This window comes from Mustela putorius, unplaced genomic scaffold (assembly GCF_011764305.1).
Source record: "Mustela putorius furo isolate JIRA1106 unplaced genomic scaffold, ASM1176430v1.1 tig00003987_pilon_pilon_pilon, whole genome shotgun sequence".
In the NCBI taxonomy this organism is placed as follows: domain Eukaryota; kingdom Metazoa; phylum Chordata; class Mammalia; order Carnivora; family Mustelidae; genus Mustela; species Mustela putorius.
The window spans coordinates 2,432,932-2,458,426 of NW_025422126.1; the positions used below are offsets into that span (position 1 = coordinate 2,432,932).

At 39.4% G+C, this 25,495-nt stretch overlaps 1 protein-coding gene across 1 annotated transcript; it reads right to left on the minus strand.

The window, feature by feature from the left end:
• Nucleotides 1-12,252: 12,252 nt before the first annotated feature.
• On the minus strand, nucleotides 12,253-13,197 carry LOC101675786 (olfactory receptor 52B4-like). The gene has a single exon (XM_004768194.2). It carries the CDS (start codon nucleotides 13,195-13,197, stop codon nucleotides 12,253-12,255), a length of 945 nt encoding a protein of 314 aa, XP_004768251.2.
• Between the last annotated feature and the right edge of the window lie 12,298 nt (nucleotides 13,198-25,495).

The window sequence follows — 25,495 nt, forward strand, 5'->3', positions numbered from 1 at the left end:
AATGATTTTTTTTTTACATCGTCATCACTTTTAGCACCTTCTTAATCCATTCGATTCAGAGGATGGCAGCAAATATGTTATATAGAAGAATGAAAAAAACAGTTTTTCCTCTAAATGAGATCTTAATCACAAAAACAAGAGAGAGATTTATACAACTAAAGAAAGTGAAGTTAATGTCTTACTTGCAAAAAATAAAACTAATGCAGTAGGAGAAGTGACACTTTCTGTATTCATGAAGTTTTTTTTGTTCTGGTTTTTGTTTTTTGTTTTTTTTTTAAAGATTTTGTTTATTTATTTTACAGAGAGAGATCACAAGTAGGCAGAGAGGCAGGCAGAGAGAGAGGAGGAAGCAGGCTCCCTGCAGAGCAGAGAGCCTGATGTGGGGCTCAATCCCAGGGATCATGACCTGAGACGAAGGCAGAGGCTTTAACCCACGGAGCCACCCAGGTGCCCCTGTATTCGTGAAGTTTTAAGTATGAGTACCTATCTGAAGTTACCCTTCAAGATAGTGTAGTACATCAATAGGCGAAAGGAGCAGCAAAGAAAATTTTTCTTATAGGAAGCATGGAATAGAGCTAAAGAATCAGGGATTCGAGTCTGGTCCATAGGTGAACTTGGATGTACTAGAATGGTTGGTTGTCTAATCCAAGGTCACTCTAAGAAACCTCTCAAATGCTTCATGAAGGTTTTCACAGCCTTGATCCAGATGCCTCCAGCATCTTAGAGAAGTCATCTCAATCTTCCTGTTTTGTTCTGTGGAAAGAGTTATTTTGAGCACTTCCCACCACCTTCATGACATATATCCTCTTAAGTTATTCTTTTCCCTGCTTCCACAATAGGCTACTATTAGGGTACCTAGCTTGTGGCTAGGAGCAAATCCTGGTTCCTGTCAATGATTACCCCCTGTGGCACTCCCAGAACCTAGCACACAGAAACACAACATAAACCTTCAAAACGTTTAACAAAACAGCCCAATGACAAAAACTTGATGGGTGTGAAGTCATGCATAAGCTCTTATAAATATCTTAAATGTTTATAGTAGTCAAGATCTGGGGCCAATGTAGAAATTTATCTCTAAGTCAGGGCTTGTTGGCACAATAATGGTTAAAGAGTCCCTCAAACCCATACTTGCCTTTTTCTTCCCTCCACAATAGCATTTTCCATTCTCCTGGGACTTTCCATAATTGTGACTTGGGTCCTATGGTGTGTTGGTAAACTCATCAGTCAGTACATACATACATACAGGCATACATACAAATATTTACAACAAAGCCTAACTATAGTGTTTGCCAATCTCCACAGGTGTATACTCCCACCATGACCCACTTCAAGCTACCAACATAATGTCACTGAAAATGGGAACCAAAGAAGTGCACACAATTGCATGAATTTCATATTTTGTGACTCTGTATTAAGGGCTCCAGGACAAAACTGCTCTGTTCTCCCCAACTGGGTCTATGTCACTCCAAAAAAAAAAAAAAAAGGGTCCTACTATTTTTAATCTATTTTAGACCCCATAACATCTAGCCAGAAGTAGGTCTTCCCCCATGAAATTTTACCTCTCAGCAATAAAATTTCACTCACTTGCTTCAAATGGCATTCTCAAGGGCTAAAATGGGATAAGTCCCAATTTGACATTCTGAGTGATAGGAACCAGGGAGCTGAGAGTTTATGCATTTGCCTGAGGCCCTCAGGGACAACAATTCCCCCCAAGGACTGCAGACAGAGACCTGTCCTTTGAACAACACCCTTTCTGACTCATACAATTGGGTCACATCACTGGGGCTCTCCAAACCTGATTTGAGAGAAAACTGTTTAATCTCACTTTTAAATATGATGTTACTGGTTGATTTTACACCAATGCTAATTATCAGGGTAAAGAAATTCCCTTCTCTTCCAGCTTGCTGAGTTTTTATTCTGAGGAGATGGCAAAATTTGTCCAATGTGTTCTTTGCCTTGTACAGCTTTATAAACAATATGGAAACCCTCTGTACCCGCATATCCTTAACCACACCTGCAGTGCTGCTATGGTTGTCATATGTTTTATATCGATTTATAATTATAAACCTCCACAGGACAATGTTAAAAGTTTCACTCTAAACATTCATATGCATTTAAAGAAATCAAATGAGAGTAAATTTTTATGTTTAACACAATATTAACTATTTCTGATACACTTGACTTCTTCCCCAGGAACCAAGTTTCCCTCCAGCATCATGGATGTCATTTCCCTCCAGCCTAAAGATCCTCTTTTAGCATTTCTCATATTGCAGGTTCCTGACTACAAATTTCTCAGTGGTTTTTTTTAATATTTTTTATTTTTTTATAAACATATAATGTATTATTAGCCCCAGGGGTACAGGTCTGTCAATCGTCAGGTGTACAGACTTCACAGCACTCACCATAGCACATACTGTCCCCAACATCCATAACCCCACCACCCTCTCCTTACCGCCTCCCCCCAGCAACCCTCAGCTTCTTTTGTGACATTAAGAGTCTCTTATGGTTTGTCTCCCTCCCGAGCCCATCTTGTTTCATTTATTCTTTTCCTACCCCCACCAAATCCCCCACATTGCCTCTCCACTTCCTCATATCAGGGAGATCATATGATAGTTGTCTTTCTCTGATTGACTTATTTTGCTAAGCATAATACCCTCTAGTTTTAACCACGTCATTGCAAATGGTAACCCTTCAGTTTTTGATGGCTACATAGTATTCCATTGGGTGTGTATGTGTATATATATATATATATATATATATATATACACACATTCTTATTCATTTTTCTGTTCATGGACATCTAGGTTCTTTCCATAGTTTGGCTATTGTGGACATTGCTGCTATAAACATTTGGGTGCATGTGCCCCTTTGGATCACTACGTTTGTATCTCCAGGGTAAATACCCAGTAGTGCAATTCCTGGGTCATAGGGTAGCTCTATTTTCAACTTTTTGAAGAACCACCATGCTGTTTTCCAGAGTGGTTGCACCAGCTTGCATTCCCACCAACAGTGTAGGAGGGTTCCCCTTTCTCCGCACCCTCGCCAGCATCTGTCATTTCCTGACTTGTTGATTTTAGCCATTCTTACTGGTGTGAGGTGATATCTCATTGTGGTTTTGACTTGTATTTCCCTGATGCCAAGTGATATGGAGCACTTTTTCATGTGTCTGTTGGCCATCTGGATGTCTTCTTTGCAGAAATGTCTGTTCATATCCTCTGCCCATTTCCTGATTGGATTATTTGTTCTATGGGTGTTGAGTTTGATAAGCTCTTTATAGATTTTGGATACCAGCCCTTTATTTGATATGTCATTTTCAAATATCTTCTCCCATTTTTCAGTTGTCTTTTGGTTTTGTTAACTGTTTCCTTTGCTGTGCAAAAGCTTTTGATCTCAATGAATTCCCAATAGTTCATTTTTGCCCTTGCTTCCCTTGCCTTTGGCAATGTTCATAGGAAGAATTTGCTGTGGCTGACGTCGAAGAGGTTGCTGCCTGTGTTCTCCTCAAGGATTTTGATGGATTCCTTTCTCATATTGAGGTCCTTCATCCATTTTGAATCTATTTAGGTGTGTGGTGTGAGGAAATAGTCCAGTTGCATTTTTCTGCATGTGGCTGTCCAATTTTCCCAACACCCTTTGTTGAAGAGGCTATCCTTTTTCCATTGGACATTCTTTCCTGCTTTGTTGAAGATTAGTTGACCATGGAGTTGAGGGTCTATTTCTGGGCTCTCTATTCTGTTCCAGTGATCTATGTGTCTGTTTTTCTACCAGTACCATACTGTCTTGATGATGACAGTCTTTGTAATAGAGCTTGAAGTCCGTAATTGTGATGCCACCAACCTTGGCTTTCTTTTTCAATATTCCTTTGGCTATTTGAGGTCTTTTTTGGTTCCATATACATTTTAGGATTATTTGTTCCATTTCTTTGAAAAAAAAATGGATGGGATTTTGATAGGGATTGCATTAAATATATAGATTGCTTTAGGTAACATAGACATGTTCACAATATTTGTTCTTCTAATCCAGGAGCATGCAACATTTCTCTACTTCTTTGTGTCTTCCTCAATTTCTTTCATGAGTACGTTATAATTTTCTGTTTGGTTAGGTTTATTCCTAGGTATCCTATGGTTTGGGGTTCAATTGTAAATGGGACTGACTCCTTAATTTCTCTTTTTCTGTCTTGTTGATAGTGTAAAGAAATGCAACTGATTTCTGTGCATTGGTTTTATATCCTGACATGTTACTAAGTTCCTGTATGAGTTCTAGCAGTTTTGGAGTGGAGTCTTTTGGGTTTTCCAGATATAGTATCATATCATCTGCAAAGAGTGATAGTTTGGCTTCTTCTTTGCCGATTTGGATGCCTTTAATTTCTTTTTGTTGTCTGATTGCTGAGGTTAGGACTTCTAGTACTATGTTAAATAGAAGAGTGATAATGGACACCGCTGCCGTGTTCCTGACCTTAGCAGAAAAGCTTTCAGTTTTTCTCCATTGAGAATGATATTTGCAGTTGGTTTTTCAAAGATGGCTTTGATAATATTGAGGTATGTGCCCTCTAACGCTACACTTTGAAGAGTTTTGATCAGGAAGGGATGCTGCACTTTGTCAAATGCTTTTTCAGTATCTATTGAGAGTATTATTTGTTCTTTCTTTTATTAATGTATTGTATCACACTGGTTGATTTGCGAATAAATCTCACTTGGTAGTAGTTGAATAATCCTTTTAATGTACTGTGGGATCCTATTGACCAGTATTTTGGTGAGAATTTTTGCATCTGTGTTCATCAAGGATATTGGTCTGTAATTCTCTTTTTTGATGGTATCCTTGTCTGGTTTTGGGATCAAGGTGATGATGGCCTCATAAAATGAGTTTGGGAGTTTTCCTTCCATTTCTATTTTTTGGAACAGTTTCAGGAAAATAGGAATTAATTCTTCTTTAAATTTTTGGTAGAATTCCCCTGGGAAGCCGTCTGGCCCTGGACTTTTGTTTGTTTGGAGATTTTTGATGACTGTTTCAATCTCCTTACTGATTATGGGTCTGTTCAGGTTTTCTATTTCTTCCTGGTTCAGTTGTGGTAGTTTATATGTCTCTAGAAATGTATCCATTTCTTCCAGATTGTCGAATTTGTTGGTGTAGAGTTGGTCATAGTATATTATTATAATTGTTTGTATTTCTTTGGTGTTGGTTGTGATCTCACCTCTTTCGTTCATGATTTTATTTATTTGGGTCCTTTCTCTTTTCTTTTTGATAAGTCTGGCCAGGGGTTTGTCAATCTAATTAATTCTTTCAAAGAACCAACTCCTAGTTTCGTTGACTTGTTCTATTGTGGTTTTTTTGGTTTGGCTTGGTTTTGGTTTGGTGGGGTTTTTGTGTTTGTTTTTTTTTTTTTTTTTTTTTTTTTTTTGTTTCTATTTCATTGACTTCTGCTCTGGTCTTTATGATTTCTCTTCTCCTGCTGGATTTAGGCTTCTTTGTTATTCTTTCTCCAGCTCCTTTAGGTGTAGGGTTAGGTTGTGTATTTAAGACCTTTCTTGTTTCTTTAGAAAAGCTTGTGTCACTATATATTTTCCTCTCAGGACTGCCTTTGTTGTGTCCCACAGATTTTGAGCCATTGTGTTTTCATTATCATTTGTTTCCATGATTTTTTTCAATTCTTCTTTAATTTCCCGGTTGACCCATTCATTCTTTAAAAGGATGCTGTTTAGTCTCCATGTGTTTGGGTTCTTTCCAAATTTCCTCTTGTGATTGAGCTCTAGCTTCAGAGCATTGTGGTCTGAAAATATGCAGGGAATGAATCCCAATCTTTTGATACCGGTTGAGACCTGATTTAGGACCCAGGATGTGATCTATTCTGGAGAATGTTCCATGTGCAATAGAGAAGAATGTGTATTCTGTTGCTTTGGGATGGAATGTTCTGAATATATCTGTGATGTCCATCTGGTCCAGTGTGTCATTTAAGGCCTTTATTTCCTTGTTGATCTTTTGCTTAGATGATCTGTCCATTTCATGAGGGGAGTGTTAAAGTCCCCTACTATTATTGTATTATTGTCAATGTGTTTCTTTGATTTTGTTATTAATTGGTTTATATAGTTGGCTGCTCCCATGTTAGAGGCATAGATATTTAAAATGGTTAGAACTTCTTGTTGGACAGACCCTTTGAATATGATATAGTGTCCTTCCTCATCTCTTATTATAGTCTTTGGCTTAAAGTCTAATTGATCTGATATAAGGATTGCCACCCCTGCTTTCTTCTGATGGCCATTAGCATGGTAAATTGTTTTCCATCCCCTCACTTTAAATCTGGAGGTGTCTTTGGGTCTAAAATGAGTTTCTTGGAGGCAACATATTGATGGGTTTTGTTTTTTTATCCATTCTGATACCCAGTGTCTTTTGATTGGGGCATTTAGCCCATTAACATTCAGGGTAACTATTGAGAGATATGAATTTAGTGCCATTGTATTGCCTGTAAGGTGACTGTTCCTATATATTGTCTCTGTTCCTTTCTGATCTACCACTTGTAGGCTCTCTCTTTGCTTAGAGGACCCATTTCAATATTTCCTGTAGAGCTGGTTTGGTGTTTGCAAATTCTTTCAGTTTTTGTTTGTCCTGGAAGCTTTTTATCTCTCTTTCTATTTTCAGTGATAGCCTAGCTGGGTGTAGTATTCTTGGCTGCATGTTTTTCTCATTTAGTGCTCTGAATATATCATGCCAGTTCTTTCTGGCCTGCCAGGTCTCTTTGGATAAGCCTGCTGCCAATCTAATACTTTTACCATTGTATGTTACAGACTTCTTTTCCCAGGCTGCTTTCAGGATTTTCTCTTTGTCGCTAAGACTTATAAATTTTATTATTAGGTGATGGGGTGTGGATCTATTCTTACTGATTTTGAGGAGGGTTCTCTGCCCCTCCTGGATTTTGATGCTTGTTCCCTTTGCCATTTTAGGGAAATTCTCTACAATAATTCTCTCCAATATGCCTTCTGCTCCCCTCTCTCTTTCTTCTTCTTCTGGAATCCCAATTATTCTAAAGTTGTTTTGTCTTATGGTGTAACTTATCTCTCGAATTCTCTTCTCATGGTCCAGTATTTGTTTGTCTCTCTTTTGCTCAGCTTCTTTATTCTCTGTCATTTGGTCTTCTATGTCACTAATTCTTTCTCCTGCCTCATTTATCCTAGGAGTAAGAGCCTCCATTTTTTATTGCACCTCATTAATAGCTTTCTTTATTTCAACTTCATTAGATTTTAGTTCTTTTATTTCTCCAGAAAGGGCTTTTATCTCTCTGGAGAGGGTTTCTCTAATATCTTCCATGTCTTTTTTGAGCCCTGCTAAAAGCTTAAGAATCGTCACTCTGAACTCTAGATCTGACATATTACCAATGTCTGTATTTATTAGGTCCCTAGCTTTCAGTATTGCCTCTTGTTTTTTTTTTTTTTTTTTTGTGGTGAGTTTTTCTTCCTTGTCATTTTATCCAGATAAGAAATATGAAGGAGCAAATAAAATACTAAAACCATGGAAACGACCCCAGGAAAATTTTCTTTAACCAAATTAGAAGAGACCCCAAATCGTGGGGGGGGGGGAGGAGAAAGGGGATAAGAAGAAGTTCAGAAAAAAAAATTTTTAAAAGAAAACGAAGAAAAAAAAAATATATATATATATAAGACTGGTGACTAGAACAGGGTCACCCAATTAATTTGGGGAGTATTTTGGTCTCTTAGAAGAAACTACCTCCCAAAATTTTAAAGAATGAAAAACATCTATAAGGGTAAACACAATGAAGGGATGGAATATGCCTATAAAGATGAAAAAAATTTTAATTTCTAAAAAAGGAGTTGATAAAGTAAGTTGGTTGGGAGAATAAGGAAAAAGAACATGGAGAGAATTTGCTTGGGCTGGAGACTAGAACAAGCCTGAAGCTAGATTTAGGGTATATTTTGATCTATTAGAATAAGATTTACCCCAAATTTTTTAGAAGAAAAAAAAAACCCTATGCGTATACAAAAAATAAAGTTAGATACAATGAAGGATAAAGTATGACTATAATAATGAAGGTTCAAAAAAGATTATTTTTTATGAAAGGTATTGTTAAGATAAACTAGTTAAAAACATTAAAAGAGGAAAGGGTAAAAGTTAAAAAAAATTAGCAGACAAAAAAATAAAATTAAAAAAATTAATTAACTGCAAGACTAAACAATCATGGGGAGAAAGCCATGAATTCCATGCTTTGCTTTCTCCTCCTTTGGAATTCCGCAATCTCCTTGGTAAGTGAACTTTGTCTTGGCTGGATTTCTTGTTGATCTTCTGGGGGAGGGGCCTGTTGTAGTGATTCTCAAGTGTCTTTGCCCGAGGCAGAATTGCAAGCCCTTACCCCAGGCCAGGCTAAATAAGTCACTCGGATTAGCTTTCAGGAGCTTTTGTTCCCTGAACACTTTCTCTAAAATTCCAGAGAACAGGAATAAAAATGGCGGCCTCCCAATCTCCAGCCCAGAGGAGCCAAGAGTTCGGGGCCCCACTACTCAGTTCACCTTCAGAGAAAAACGCTCAATCACTCCCATCTCCCTGGCCTCCTGCTGCACTCCGAGCTCACCCAGCCTGTGACCAAGCATCTCTGTCTCTGGCACACAGCTCCACCTGGAGTCTCCAAACCCTGCAGATCCCTGAGCTCTTCCAGGGGGTGTCTCCCTGAATCTTGTGGTGACCCCACTCACAGAGCAGTGGCCTGTGCCACAGATTATAGTTCAAGGTAACCCCAAGTTGAAAGTCCACTCCTCAGCTCTGTCTCTGTAGCTGGCTTCCCCGCTTTAATACCCGTGAGCTCTGTGACACTCAGACACCCCCGATCCTTCTATGACCCTGCAGAACCTGGGGCCATGCTAACTCCACCTGGGCTTCACCCAGGGTTGGCCTCTGGAGTGATGTCCCTCAGTAAAGCAGACTTTTAAAGTCCTAATTTTGTGCTCTGTTGTTCCGCGGCTTACTGGGAGCTGGCCCCTCCCACCAAGGTCTATCTTCCTGTCGCTTTGGATTCACTTCTCTATCAGTCCTACCTTTTAGAAAATGGTCAATTTCTGTTCCTAGAATTGTTGCTCTTCTTCTCTTCGATCTCCTGTTGGATTTGTAGGTGTTCCGAATGGTTTGATAAGCTATCTAGCTGATCTCCAGCTATCTGATGTTTTCTCAGCTTGCTATTTCTCCGCCATCTTGACTCCTCCTCAGTGGTTTTTGTGTGTGTGTGTGTGTGTGTGTGTAAATACAGCTTTATCTTAGCTTCTTCTTGAAGTGTATTTTGCTACAGATTTTTGGTTCAGCCGCTCTTTTATTTACTCCTGCACTTTCAAAATTTTTTTCACTCTCAGGATGCCTGGGTGGCTCACTCAGTTAAGCACCTGCCTTCAGCTCAGGTTATGATCCCAGGGTCCTGGGGGTTCTGGGATCCTGCTGCCTTGGGCTCCCTGCTTAGTGGGGAGTCTCCCTCTGCCTCTGCCCCTCCCGCAACTTGTGCACTCTCTTTCTCTCAAATAAATTTTAAAAAAAAAGAAGAAGAAGAAGAAGAACCAACTGGTAGTTAACTGGTAGTTTTAAAAAAGAAGACACTGAAAACACTAATTGAAGAAGATACATGCACCCCTGTGATGATTACAACATGATTTACAATAGCCAAGATATGGAAGCAACCCAAGTGTCCACTGATAGATGAATGGATCGAGAAGGTGATGTTTATAATGGAATATCACTCAGCCATAAAAAAGAATGAACTCTTGCCATTTACAACAACATGGATGGATCTAGAGGGTATAATGTTAAGTGAAACAAGTCAGACAGATAAAGACAAATACCACATGATTTCACTCAGATGTGAAATTTAAGAAATAAAGAAAAAAGAGACAAACAATTCAGATTTTTAAATACAGAGAACAAATTGATGGTTATCAAAGGGGAAATGGGTTAAAGATGGGTAAACTAGATAAAAGGAATCAAGAATGCACTTTTCTGGATGAGCACTAAATAATGTACATGACTGTTGAATCATTACATCATACACCTGAAACTAACATAACACTATATGTTAATGATGCATCAACTAAGAAAGACATTGATATTTTGAAATAATGTTCACTAAAAAATATATCATTACAATATTAAGTTAAGTTTAATATATAATAAATACTTTGAATGCCAAAGAAAATTCTGGTTATTTAATATTAAATAAAAATGTAAGACATAAAAATCATATAATGATTTCTAGAACAATGTGTGAAAATATGCTTAAAGAACAAAATATTTTCCAGAAATTAATGATTATTATCTGGGTATGGTTATTATGATCATTACAAGGTTTCCTATAACCTATTTTTTAAATGAACAGATGTCATTGATATATTAAATAGAAAACTGGAACTCTAAAACAAATGAAATAAAAAACAGTAAGTAAAGGACTTATCTTAAAGTGATGAAAACTGATGTGAAAAACAAGAACAATCAAAGGAAAAAATGAATGGTTTGACTATGTGGAAATCAGCAGGCATCAGGGTACACAGTTCTTAAAGAGTTTCTACCAGGGGGATGCCTGGATGGCTCAGAGGGTTAAGTATCTGTCTTTGGCTCAGGTCATGATCCAAGATATGGGATCCTTGGATCGAGTCCTACATTGGGCTCCCTGCTCAGCGGGGAGTCTGCTTCTCCCTCTCCCTCTGTCCTTCTGATTTGTGCTCTCTCTCACTCTCGCTCTCAAATAAATAATAGCTTTTTTAAAAAGTTTCTACCAGCAACTACCATAAATATGGTTCATTCATTTATCCTCCCATTACTTATTCATTCAACAAATACTTAACAGGTCCCAAAATGTGCTACCAACTGCCACAGGTGGTGCAACAAATAAAGTAGGTAAAGCACAAAAGTGCTTTTCTCATCAAACTTATACCTGGAAGAATGTGGAGATAAACAAAATAAGTAAGCAAAGCTGGGAGGCAGCCAGCTTTATACAATGGTTGACTATCACCACCAGCACCGGCAGCAGCAGCAGCATATGTTGTAAAGAAAAATAACATCTGAAAAGGGCTTAGAGCCACAGAGTGCTGAGATATCACAGCCACTGCAACTTACATATGCGATGTTACGATGCTTAATTTTATGTGTCCACTTGCCTAGACCCTAGTGCCCAACTGTTTAGTTAAGCACGAGTCTCGATGTTGCTATGAAGATATTTTTTAAATGCAATTAATATTTAAATCGTTAAACTCTGAGTGAAGCAGACAATCCCCCATAATGTGTGCAGGCTTCATTCAGTGAATGGAAGGCCTAAAGGGCAAAGACAGAGGCAGAGGAGGATGGAGTTCTGCCTTCAGATTGCAACATCATCCTCACTCTGCCTGAGCTTCCAGCCTTCTGAATCAAAACTGTGACATGAATACTTCCTTTTTTTTTAATGAAAAGAAAGAAAATTTTATTTTTCCAAAAACAACATGGCTATACATTTGTAGGAAAAACTACAGACAGAATCTACAACAACAAAGCTGCAAGAGTTCGTAAGTGGAGTTAGGAAGCCGACAAGAAGAAGGTCAATATACAAGAATCAACTCTATTACCAGTGATGTAGATTTTGATATTGTAGGGCAACTTTGGAAAACAATACTCATTTGGAAAAGAAAAAATTTTTTAAATACCATTTATAATAGCTTCTCAAAATGTAAGCTGCTTAGGGACCAAACACACACACACACACACACACACACACACAAACAGCAACTGACTCATAAATACAGAGAATAAACTGATGCTTGCCAGAGGGAGGAGGGGTCTGGGGCTGGGAGAAATAGGTGGAGGGGATCAAGATGTACAAACTTCCAGTTATAAAATAAATATATCACAGGGGAAAGGAAAGTTCACCAACTGCCAGGAAGAAATCACTGTCAAAGATTTATGCACTGTCATTCTCCCATCCACAGTTAGAGAGGAAAGTGAGTGAGACACAGAGAGGTGGCCTGGGCTAGTGCTCAACTCTATGGGGGAGAAAGCTAATTAAGGCCACAAAGATACTGATGTTTAAATATCGGTATTATTTAAATAATTATTTAATTATTTAGTGACACCTTAGAGACTGTGGAAGAAACATGTACAAAATCACACTGAAATCACTAGAAACAGCAACGTGACCTGATGGCATTTGACTAGTACCTGACCCGCTGTCATATGCTGGTGTTGAAGCTCATTTTATGCATTGAGAGAATTGCTAACAAAAAAGAACACCAGCTTCCAACATCAAAGTTATTTCTGTTTTGTAAATAGCACATGAACCACGTGGTCCCGGATCTGTTTGGTCTTAATCCCATAAATGATGGGATTTAGCATAGGAGGAGCCAGAATGCAGACATTGGACAGTAGGACGTGAATGTGGGGTGCAATGTGGTGTCCAAACCTCTGAGTAAGGGTTGTAAAGATCCCAGGCCCATAAAAAAGGACGATGACACAGACATGGGAGCCACAGGTATTGAGAGCTTTGTGGCGAGCATCTCGGGATGGGATGCGGAAAACAGCACGGAGAATCAGCGCATATGAAATAAAAATCAACACAATATCTAAGACCACTGTTGACACTAGGACAAAAATCCCATACCAGACGTTCACTCGAATGTCATTACAGGAAACATGGGCCAAGACAATGTGCTTACAAGCTGTGTTTGGGAGGATGTTACTTTTGCAGAAGGTCAATCTTTTCAGAAGAAATATTACGGGGAAAATTGTACCGTAGCTTCTTAGACAGACAGTCACTCCAATTTTCCCAATCAGAGCAGGTGTAAGAATAGTGGTGTATCTCAGGGGGTAGCATATGGCAAGGTAGCGGTCAAACGCCATCACCAGCAAGATCCCTGACTCAGAGATGAAGGTGCAGTAGATGAAGAAGAGCTGAGTGATGCAGCGATCCAGGGAGATCTCCCCAGCACGGAACCAGAAGATGGCCAAGGCCTGAGGTACGGTGCATGTGGAAAGAATGAGATCTGCTCCGGCCAGCATGCAGAGGAAGAGGTACATGGGTTCCCGGAGGTTGCGACTCGTGAGGATAATGCAGATGAGCAGGCTGTTCCCAAGCAGGGCGACGACATAGGAAATGAGGAAGGGGGTGGAAATCCACACGTGCTGGTCCTCTAGCCCGGGAACGCCCAGTAAGCGAAAGACCATGTGGCTAACACCAGTGTGGTTTAAGGCAGTCATGCCTCAAACAGACCTTCCTATTCACAAAGAGGAAAATTCAGTTTATACACAAAGATTTTCTTTGCTGTTACCAAGGGCTTTTCACATCTACTTAACGCTATTCAATTTTGAGAGTGCCAGGAACTACGGTACCAACAGAAAATAAGACAGTTTGTTCAAGAATAAGGGGAAAAAGAGGGAAATACAGAGGCAACCCAAGAAATAGACACTTAACTACAGAGAACAAACTGATGGTCACCAGAGGGGAGGTGAGTAGGGGGATGTGTGAAACAGGTGATGCTGATTGAAGGAGGGCACTTACTGTGATCAGAACCCACTGATGTATGGAAGTGTTGACTCACCATATTACACACCCACAACTAATAGCACACTATGTTAACTAACTAGAATTTAAATGAAAACATTTTTAAAATTAAAAAAAATTTTAAAGATGTGATTTGTTTTCTGAACAAGGTCATAAGCTCATAAATAAGACAGATATTTATATAACTAATGAAAATTAAATGATTAAGTCAATATTAGTTATACAGGAAATTTTCAATATGGAAACACAATAGAAGTAATTCTTGTTATTCATATTTATAATGGCCTTAGGAATTACTTCAGGGGCAACTGCGTGGCTCTGTAAGTTAGGCATCTACCTTTGGCTCAGGTCCCGATCTTGGGCTCCTCAGATAGAGCCCCATGTTGGGCTCCCTGCTCAGAGAGGAGCCTGCTTCTCCCTCTCCATCTCCCTCTGCCTCTCCTCCCACTCACTCACTCATGCTATCACTGTCTCTCAAATAAATAAATAAAAACTTTAAAAAAAAAAAAAGAATGACTTCTTATCTGATCTTAACCTTGAAAATAAAGTAGGATGTCTTCAAGTTAGGCGATTGTCAAGTGATGAATGGAGAGAAGTTGTCTGGGAGTCTAAAAAAAAAAAAAATGTTTGACCTACAAATGCAAAATATGTCTAAAGCACCTGTCAGTTCTGTGAGGTTGAGATGTTGCAAATTTGGAGCAACTGGGGAAAAAAATGGCAACAAAAGTAGATTGGCTGTTAATATTATTTAAAGGGAACAGACTTTGTCTGTTACGAAAAATGGTCAGCCATAAATTGTTTTGAAGTTGGAAAGCATTTTGGATATATTTATCTGACAGCTATATAGAAAAGGGAAAGGATGGAAAAGGGAGCAAAGATAAAATTTGATGAGGTTTGCCCTAGTGAGAGAAATTTATGAACTCATGCATTGCTATCACAGTGAAATAAGATCAAGAAATTAACCTTTTTTTTTTTCAGTTAGTAGTCATTTTAATTTTTTATTTTTTATAAACATATATTTTTATCCCCAGGGGTACAGGTCTGTGAATCACCAGGTTTACACACTTCACAGCACTCACCAAATCACATACCCTCCCCAATGTCCATAATCCCACCCCCTTCTCCCAAACCCCCTCCCCCCGGCAACCCTCAGTTTGTTTTGTGAGATTAAGAGTCACTTATGGTTTGTCTCCCTCCCAATCCCATCTTGTTTCATTTATTCTTCTTCTACCCACTTAAGCCTCCATGTTGCATCACCACTTCCTCATATCAGGGAGATCATATGATAGTTGTCTTTCTCTGCTTGACTTATTTCGCTAAGCATGATACGCTCTAGAGACACAGAATCTATACTCAGAAAACTATAAAGTACTCATGAAAGAAATTGAGGAAGACACAAAGAAATGGAAAAATGTTCCATGCTCCTGGATTGGAAGAATAAATATTGTGAAAATGTCTATGCTACCTAAAGCAATCTACACATTTAATGCAATTCCTATCAAAGTACCATCCATCTTTTTCAAAGAAATGGAACAAATAATTCTAAAATTTATATGGAACCAGAAAAGACCTCGAATAGCCAAAGGGATATTGAAAAAAGAAAGCCAATGTTGGTGGCATCACAATTCCGGACTTCAAGCTCTATTACAAAGCTGTCATCATCAAGACAGCATGGTACTGGCACAAAAACAGACACATAGATCAATGGAACAGAATAGAGAGCCCAGAAATAGACCCTCAAATCTATGGTCAACTAATCTTCGACAAAGCAGGAAAGAATGTCCAATGGAAAAAAGACAGCCTTTTCAATAAATGGTGCTGGGAAAATTGGACAGCCACATGCAGAAAAATGAAATTGGACCATTGCCTTACACCACACACAAAAATAGACTCAAAATGGATGAAGGACCTCAATGTACGAAAGGAATCCATCAAAATCCTTGAGGAGAACACGGGCAGCAACCTCTTCGACCTCTGCCGCAGCAACATCTTCCTAGGAACAACACAAAAGGCAAGGGAAGCAAGGGAAAAAATGAACTATTGGGATTTCATCAAGGTCAAAAGCTTTTGCACAGCAAAGGAAACAGTTAACAAAATCAAAAGACAACTGACAGAATGGGAGAAGATATTTGCAAACGACATATCAGATAAAGGACTAGTGTCCAGAATCTATAAAGAACTTAGCAAACTCAACACCCAAAGAACAAATAATCCAATCCAGAAATGGGCAGAAGACATGAACAGACATTTCTGCAAAGAAGACATCCAGATGGCGAACAGACACATGAAAAAGTGCTCCATATCACTCGGCATCAGGAAAATACAAATCAAAACCACAATGAGATATCACCTCACACCAGTCAGAATGGCTAAAATCAACAAGTCAGGAAATGACAGATGCTGGCGAGGATGCGGAGAAAGGGGAACCCTCCTACACTGTTGGTGGGAATGCAAGCTGGTGCACCCACTCTGGAAAACAGCATGGAGGTTCCTCAAAATGTTGAAAATAGAACTGCCCTATGACCCAGCAATTGCACTATTGGGTATTTACCCTAAAGATACAAATGTAGTGATCCAAAGGGACACGTGCACCCGAATGTTTATAGCAGCAATGTCCACAATAGCCAAACTATGGAAAGAACCTAGATGTCCATCAACAGATGAATGGATCAAGAAGATGTGGTATATATACACAATGGAATTCTATGCAGCCATCAAAAGAAATGAAATCTTGCCATTTGCAACAACATGGATGGAAGAAAATAACCTTTTTAAAGTAGCCTCTCAGTTTTAGGCACTAATCTAAAAATGTTACTTACCCCACACACCATTCATTTCTTCTGCCAACACAGCCAGTAGGGACTGTCACGACCCACTTTTTAAAACATAAATTTCAGCTCCAAGAATATTGTCGCATGAACAGACACTTCTCCAATGAAGACATACAAATGGCTATCAGACACATGAAAAAATGTTCATCATCACTAGCCATCAGGGAGATTCAAATTAAAACCACATTGAGATACCACCTTACACCAGTTAGAATGGCCAAAATTAGCAGGACAGGAAACAAAGTGTGTTGGAGAGGATGTGGAGAAAGGGGAACCCTCTTCCACTGTTGGTGGGAATGCAAGTTGGTGCAGCAACTTTGGAGAACAGTGTGGAGATTCCTCAAGAAATTAAAAATAGAGCTTCCCTAATACCCTGCAATTGCACTACTGGATATTTACCCCAAAGATACAGATGTAGTGAAAAGAACAGCCATCTGTACCCCGATGTTTAGAGCAGCAATGGCCACGGTCGCCAAACTGTGGAAAGAACCAAGATGTCCTTCAACAGACAAATGGATAAGGAAGATGTGGTCCATATACACTATGGAGTATTGTGCCTCCATCAGAAAGGATGAATACCCAACTTTTCTAGCAACATGGACGAGACTGGAAGAGATTATGCTGAGTGAAATAAGTCAAGCAGAGAGAGTCAATTATCATATGGTTTCACTTATTTGTGGAGCATAACAAATATGGAGGACATGGGGAGATGAAGAGGAGAGGGGAGTTGAGGGAAATTGGAAGGGGAGGTGAACCATGAGAGACTATGGACTCTGAAAAACAATCTGAGGCTTTTGAAGGGGCCGGGGGTGGGAGGCTGGGGGAGCCAGGTGGTGGGTATTATGGAGGGCACGTATTGCATGGAGCACTGGGTGTGGTGCATAAACAATGAATTCTGTTACGCTGAAAAGAAAGAAAGAAGGAAGAGAATATTGTCACAACTTAAAGAACAGAGCTGGAAACTTTTCTAAATTTCCTAGACATAATTTTCTCATCTTTGAGATGGGTTAAGAAAAAAAGACCTTTCTAGACTACTGGAAATGAGATGCCCTCCTGACCTGGGCCTGGGGGGTGGGGGGTGGGGGGCACGGGGATGGTAGAGGGCAGGATGCGGGAAGGGGTGAGAGCAGTGGAACAAAGGCAGCCCCAGCAGGCAGCCATGTCCTAACCCTTCACCACAGGGTAGAGACTAGGTAAAATACTGCAAAGTCTTCATGATTATTTATTGAAACTTCACCAGTTTTACTATTTGTTTCCTTGGTAATATCTCTAAAAAGAAAAAGGGAAAATTCTGTGCATCCTGTATCCAAGCCAGGGAAAGACTGAGAAGTTAAGAGACAGTTCTGTTGTCCAGCACACTACAGAAGAAAGAACCAGAACCTGCATAGAGGGCAAGCACACCCAACTATGAGAACTGGTGAGGAAGACCACAAAAAGTTTCCAAATGCATTGTTGTATTTACTCCATGCCTGCTCAGTACCTAGCACATAGAAAGCACACAAAATCATTCAATCCCCGGCCTTCCAGGTTTATTCCCCTCACCCTCTAAATTTAATTACCAGACTAGGAAAATCCACCCCTATGTTCATTGCTATAGTACCCCTGAGAAATGGCCAACGCTGTCCTGAAAATAAAATCATATGAACAGAGGCCAGGAGAGGCTTGTGAGGATGGGCCTGCTGTGGAGAGCAGCCACCACCAGGTCCATCTGTGGCCACACAACCACTGCAAGAATATGTAGGGACCAGAGGAAAGCCATTCTGCCAGAGAAGCTGGAAGAAATCAAAATCAATATGAAAATGCCACTGGGTCTGATGCACAAAGGAATAGCAAGCTAAAGTGATGGATAGAGAGCAAGTCTTAAGTAACTGAAAAGAGAAGTGAAGAGGATCAGTTCACAGATGTTGATGGACATTGGATACCTTGGCAGCAGCATGCAGGAATGTTCTTTGGAGTGGAAAACTATACCTGCTACAGAGCTTGCCAGGTGGGGGCTGGTCTCTGGGTGAAGTTGCATGAACTGGAATGGTTCCTCAAGGAACTCAAGGGCACCTTAAAAAAACTCAAGTTCAGGGCACCCGGGTGGCTCAATGGGTTAAGCCTCTGACATTGGCTTGGGTCATGATCTCAGGGTCCTGGGATTGAGCCCTGAGCTGGGCTCTCTGCTCAGCGGGGAGCCTGGTTCCCTCTTTCTCTCTGCCTGCCTCTCTGCCTACTTATGATCTCTCTCTGTCAAGGAAATAAATAAAATCCTTTTAAAAAAAAAAAAAAAAAAAAAAACCTCAAGTGCCTCATGGAGGCTTCTGCAGCCTTAACCCAAGCATCTTCTCTCCCCTGGACAAGTGTTCTATCCCTGATTTGTGTTGTGGAGTTGCTGCTCATACCCAGGGCCCTCTCACTATCTGCCCACTGTGTCAGTGTGCCCACAGCTTATTCTTTCCCCTCTGACTTCATGAGGAGTCTGATCATCAGACCACCTACCTCAGGGATGGTAACATATTATCAATGTTTCCCAATCAATTGTAAACTTTCTGAGGTCTGAGAATGGTCTGTTAAGGTATGCATGCTCCCATAATCCAGCACACTGATACACTGTGTGATTCCCAGTAATGATAAATACTGAATGGGAGGCATTAACGGTGATGATAGGAGCCATGAATGAGGCCCTTCCAGAACCTAAAATGTTTACAGTAATCAGGCTCTGATGTCAGTGTGGAACCCTCTCCGGAGAGGCTCAAAGCGCCAGGTACATTGAGAGCTAAGACATGGATGCAAGTCCAAAGTGTCCCCTCTCCCCCTCCCAGACAGCCCTTTCCACTCTACTGGGAAAGTCCGTATTTGTGACTCTGGTCCAGTGGGGTGCTGGTAAAAAGTCCTTTAATAATAAATTCTTCAAAAAGCCCTGTTTTACATTATGGTGTCTGCCAATTCCTTAGGTGAAAATACTGCTATGTAGTCAGTTTCAATCTATGAGCATGATGTCCCTATACACAGAGTTTGAAAGAAATATAGCATACATATCTTAAGCAGATCTCAGAAAACCAATTGGGAAACACTGACAATATGCCACTAACCCCAGTAGGTGGTCCTTGTGAAATCAGAGGGCAAGGAATGAGCTTCAGCCCCCCACAGCTATCAACACTCCTATTCAACCCACTTAGCTACCCACAAAGCTCCTAATACTTTCAACCATTCTCCTTAGGCCCCACACCCCCACAATGGCCGGTTTTCCTCCTGAAATGTCACTTCACAGCAGTCACCTGCTTCAGAGGGAGTTCTCAAGGGCTAGAATGGGATGAATTGAAGGATTCTGAGCAATAGGCAGCAGGCAGCAGAGTCTTTATGCATTTGCCTAAAGACCGCAGAGGAAGCTGACACCCAAGGGACTGCAGCTGAATGCACATGCCTCAGGTCCTGAGGGTTCCCTGGTCACGCCCACACCAGATTCCATGTACACATGGACTACTTTCAAGAAATGCAATGTTAGCCTTGTTATGTAAAATAGCTCTGTTTCTGTTTCAGTGGAAAGTAAACACATTAATCCCATTACCAATCAAAATATATAACCTGAAAATCAATATACAAATTAGTTTTTTATAAATTTGCTTTCTTAGGACAGCTTTCTATTTAAAGAAAAACTGTATAGTACACAGTTGCCATAGACCCAGTTTCCCCTGCTAGCATTTTACATTGGTGTGGCATGTTTGGTACAATTAATGAAATAATATGGATGAATTTTCATCAAGTAATATCCGTACTTTATTCAGACTCCTTTAGTTTTTACCTGCTGTCATTTTTCTATTCCAAGAGCCCATTCAGAATACCACATGGTATTTAGAAGTAACTTCCCTTTAGGCTGCGCTAACTTTCCTTGTCATTGATGACTTTTACAAGCTAAACCAGTAGAGGTCGAGTATTTTATAAGATGACCCTCAAATGGGATTTGCCTGATGTTCCTTTTGTGATTATGCTGAGGTTATAGGGTTTGAGGAGGAAGAAGGCAGAGGAAAGTTACAGTTTTTATCACATTGTAACAAGGGTACTTAGTATAACATGCCTCATGGCTGCTGATGTTGATTTCATTCACATGGCCAAGTCTTTCCCGCTCCTCCACTGCAGAGTTACTCTTCGTCTCCCTTTCCAGAATGAACTCTCCAGAGGAAAGTCACTAACTGACTTTCCTAACAGCCCACACTTAGGTGGGGAGTTTTGCTCCACTTCCTTGTGGCATGAGTATGTATATAAGTTGTAAGAATTCTTCTGCACAGGATTTCTGTCCTCCCCCACACTGATGTACTTATTCAATTATTTGTTGATGTTAGTATGGGAGCTTGGATATTTCTTTGGGTTATAATCCACTATGCTTTATTTTGTTGCCCAAATTCTTCATATTTGGCTACTGGAAGAGCTTTTAGTTGATTCCTGTGTTCCTTTAATATCTACCATCACTGTGTTTTGCTTGGTTTTGTTTGGCATGCCTCTACTCTCTGGCACAAGATGCTCCAGAAACACCTTATGCATGTCCTGCCCCAGGCCTAAGATCAGCAATTTCTCCACAGGACCCTGTTCCTCTTAGAGGAGAATGGTTTTAGACACCAAAATCTGGGCAGTAAAAAATCTCCTGTGTTTCACGTCATCAACCATCTCCCTTCTCTTCAGACTCCTGGAAACCACTGGTCCTTTAACCATTGCTCTAGTTTGGCTTTTTCCATATTGTCATATAGAATCATACCCATATAATCTTTTCAAACTGTCTTCTTTCACTTACCAATACATATATAAAATTCATACTTTTTTTTTCCTGACTTCATAGCTCATTTTGTTTTGTCACTGAATATTCCATTGTATGAATATGCCACAGTTTGTTTCTCCATTTATCTTATAAAATAAATTTATCATTTATTTCTCCATTATTCCTTGCTTCAAGTTTTGGTGATTATGAATAATGCTGCTGTAAACATTATTATGTAGGTTTTTAAGTGGGCATCAATTTAGAATCAGTGGAATAAACACCCAGGAAAATAGCTATTGAATCATACAGTAAGGCTATGCTTAGCCTTGTAAGAAACTGCCCACTGTCTTCCAAAGTGACTATCTGTTTGTCACACTCCCACTAGCAATGAATGAAAGTTCTTTGCCACATCTTCACCAACAACCTGGATCATCAGATTTGCACATATAAGCCACTGTAAAAGGTGTGTGATGGTATCTCTTTGTTTTCATTTAATTTTCAATTTGCCAATGACAAATGATGCTGAGTATCTTTTCATATGCTTTTTTAACCATCTATATATCACTCTTACTAAGGTATCCATTCAGATATTTTGTTCATTTTATAACTGGGCTGCTTTTCATTGTTGAGTTTTAAGAGTTCTTTGTATATGTTGGATATTAGTCCTTTAGCAGAGATACAGTTTTTTAAAGATTTTATTTATTTATTTGAGAGACAGAAAAAGAGAGAGTGAACACGAGTAGGGGGCAGAGACAGAGGGAGAGAGAAAAGCAGACTCTCCACTGAGCAGGGAGCCTGATGTGGGGCTTGATCCCAGGACCCTGAGATCACGATCTGAGCGAAAGGCAGACGCTTAACTGACAAGCCCCCCAGTACCTGCAGAGATGCAGTCTTTTTACTTTTCTTTCTTTTTTTTTTTTTTTCAGATATTCCTTTTGAAAATATTTTCTCCTGGGGCACCTGGCTAGCTCAGTCATTGCAACATGCAACACTTGATATTGGGGTTGTGAGTTCAAGCCCCACATTGGCTGTAGAGATTAATTTTAAAAATAGATTTTTTTTAAAAAAGAGAGAAAATATATTTTCTCCTAATTTGTGGATGGTATTTTCATTTTTCTCAACAGTGTCTTTCAAAGAAAAACAGCTTTTTGGTTTTTGTGGTCTTTTTTAATTGAATAGTTTATATATAATGTTATATTCTTTTCAGGTGTGCAACATATATTTTATACATTATCAATGCTTACCATGATAAATGTAGTCACCGTCACCATCTATAACCATACATTATTACATAACATTATTCTAATATTACTGACTAATATTATTCTCTGTATATGCTATACTTTTCATCTTCTGTGATTTGTTTTATAACTGGAAGTTTGTACTTCTTAATCCCCATCACCTATTTCACTCATCCCCCTAGTTCCCTTCCCTCTGGAATCTGGAAACCACCAGTTTGTTCTCCATATGTATGCATCTGTTTCTGTTTATTAGCTTCTTCATTCATTTGGGGGGGGTTAGATTCCACATAAAAGTGATATCACATGGTATGCTTTTGCACAGTGAAAGAAACCATCAACAAAATTAAAAGGTTTACTGAATGGAACAAAATATTTGTAAATAATGTATCTAATAAAAGGTTAACATCCAAAATATATAAGGAATTCATATAACTCAACACCAAAATAATATTAATAAAATAATAATCTAATTAAAAAGGAACAGGGCAACTGAATAGACATTATTCTAAAGAAGACAGATGGCCAAGAGTTGCCTGGAAAGATGCTGAACACAACTCATCATCAGGGAAATGCAAATCAAAACCACAATGAGGTAACACTTCACACCAGTAAGAATGGCTAGTATCAAAAAGTCGAGAGATAACAAATATTGGCAAAGATGTGGAAAAAAGGGAACCCTCATGTACTGTTGGTAAGAATATAAACCGGTGCAGCTACTGGTGAGAAATAGTATGGATATTCCTCAAAAAACTAAAACTAGGGGTGCCTGGGTGGTTCAGTCGGTTAAGTGTCTGCTTCGGCTCAGGTCATGATCCCAGAGTCCTGGCATCAAGTCCCCCATCAAGCTCCCCACTCAGCAGGCAGCCTGCTTCTCCCTCTCCTCCCTTCTCCTGCTCTCTCTCACTATCTCTGCCTGCCTCTCTCTCTCTCTCTCCAATAAATAAAATCTTAAAAAAAAAAAGAAAAAGCACTAAACTAAACTAGAAGCACCACATGATCCAGTAACTCCACTTCTGGTTATATACCCAAGGGAAAAAAAACACTAATTCAAAAAGACATATGGGGCGCCTGGGTGGCTCAGGTCATGATCTCAGGGTCCTGGGATAGAGCCCCATATCGGGTTCTCTGCTCAGCGGGGAGCCTGCTTCCCCCACCCATCTCTCTGCTTGCCTCTCTGCCTACTTGTGATCTCTGTCTATAAATAAATAAATAAATAAATACAATCTTTAAAAAAAAAAAAAGACATATATACCCATGTTTACTGCAGAATTATTTAAAATAGCCAAGATATGGAAGGAAGCAACTAAAAAGTCCATAAATAGATGAATGGACAAAAAAGATGTGGTACATATACATATGCAGGAATATTACTCACCCATAGAAAGGAATGAAATCTTGCCATTTGCAACAACACAGGTGGACCTAAAGGACATTGTGTTAAGTGAAATAAGTCAGAGAATCATTTGTTGAAATGTCAGTCCTTTCTCCATTGAGTTGCTTTTGTTCCTCTGTCAGAGATAACTGACTCTACATGTGTGAGTCTATTTCTGGGCTCCCTATTCTGCTCCGCTGATCTATGTGTATATTCTTTCAACAATGTCATACTGTTCGGATTACTGCTGCTTTACAGAAGGTCTTGAATTCAGGTAGTGTGAATACTTCAATTTTGCTCCCCATTAGTACTGTGTTGGCTATTCTGGCTTTTGCCTTTCCATAAGTACTTTAGAATCATGTTTGTCAATACTTATAAAAACGTTAATATGGGGGATGGGGGCGCCTGGGTGGCTCAGTTGGTTAATCAGGTCATGATCCCAGGGTCCTGGGATCAAGCCCCACATCGAGCTCCCTGCTCAGTGGGGAACCTGCTTCTCCCTCTGCCCCTCTCCCTGGTCATGCTTTCTTTCTCTCTCTCTCTGTCTCTCTCTCTCAAATAAATAAATCTCTCTCAATCTTCAGAAAAAAATTATTGGGATTCTGATTGGAATTACATTCAAAGTTAGGAAATATTAACATCTTAACAATACTGTATTCTAATCTATAGGCACTGAATCTCTATACATTTCTCCATACCTTATTTGATTCTATCATCAGAGTTTTGTAGGTTTTCACATATATACCTTGCACACATTTTGTTAGATTTATACCTAAGTATTTCATATGTTTTCCTAGTGGTATTTTATTTTATTTTTAAAGACACTTATTTGAGGGGGGGTGGGGGGAACAGAAGGAGAAGGAGAAAATCTCAAGTAGACTCCCCACTGAGCACAGACCCTGATGATCATGACCTGAACCCAAACCAAGAATCCTAGCTTAACTGACTGAGCCATCCAGGTGCCCCTCCTGGTAGTGTTTCAAATTATATTTTTCTTTTAATTTGAAATCCATTTGTCTAAGGTTGTATGGAGGGAAAGAACTGACTTACTTATATTTACACTCGTTGGTTCCGGAAGTGGTTTGGGTTTTGTTTTGGGTTTTGTTTTTTTTTTTTAATCAGTTCTTTGGAATTTTCTACACAGACACTTGCATCATCTGTGAGTAGACATAGTATTGATTTTTCCTTTCCAATTAGTATATCCTGTATTTCCTTTCTTGTTACACTAAGTAAGACTTCTAGTACAATGTTGAATAAGACCGACAAGAAAGTATATCCTTACTTGGTTTCCTGTCTTATGGAGAAGGTATTCAGTTTATCACCATTAAGTATAATGTTATCTGTAGATATGTTTATAGACTTCTCTGTCAGGCTGGGGGAGTTTCTCTTTACTCTACTTCCCTGGGAGTTTTACCATGAGTTAGTGTTTAGTTTTTTAAAGTGCTGTTTCTGCAATAATTAGTAAAATAATTAGTAAAAAAAATTATATTTTTTAGCCTTTTGATGTGGTAAATTACCATGATCAATTTTCAGATACTGAGCCAGCTTTGCACACCTGGAATAAATCCCACACACCCATGGTATACACTTCATTTTAATGTGGGGGACTCTATTTGCTAATATTTTCCTTGAGGCTTTTTGCATCTATGTTCATGAACTTGCCCTGTAGCTTTCCTTTTTGGGGTTCTTCTTTCCAGCTTCATTGAGGTAGGATAGACCAAAAAATTCTATTTGTTTAGCGGTGGAAGAAGTGATGCCAACACGGTGGTGGCCTAAGTGGTTTCTCTTTTCTCTCATTTTTTAACAACTGATCAGACT

Bases quoted from the DNA above. Each gene is read 5' to 3' on its own strand.
- LOC101675786 (XM_004768194.2), bottom strand. From the start codon at position 13,197: ATGACTGCCTTAAACCACACTGGTGTTAGCCACATGGTCTTTCGCTTA.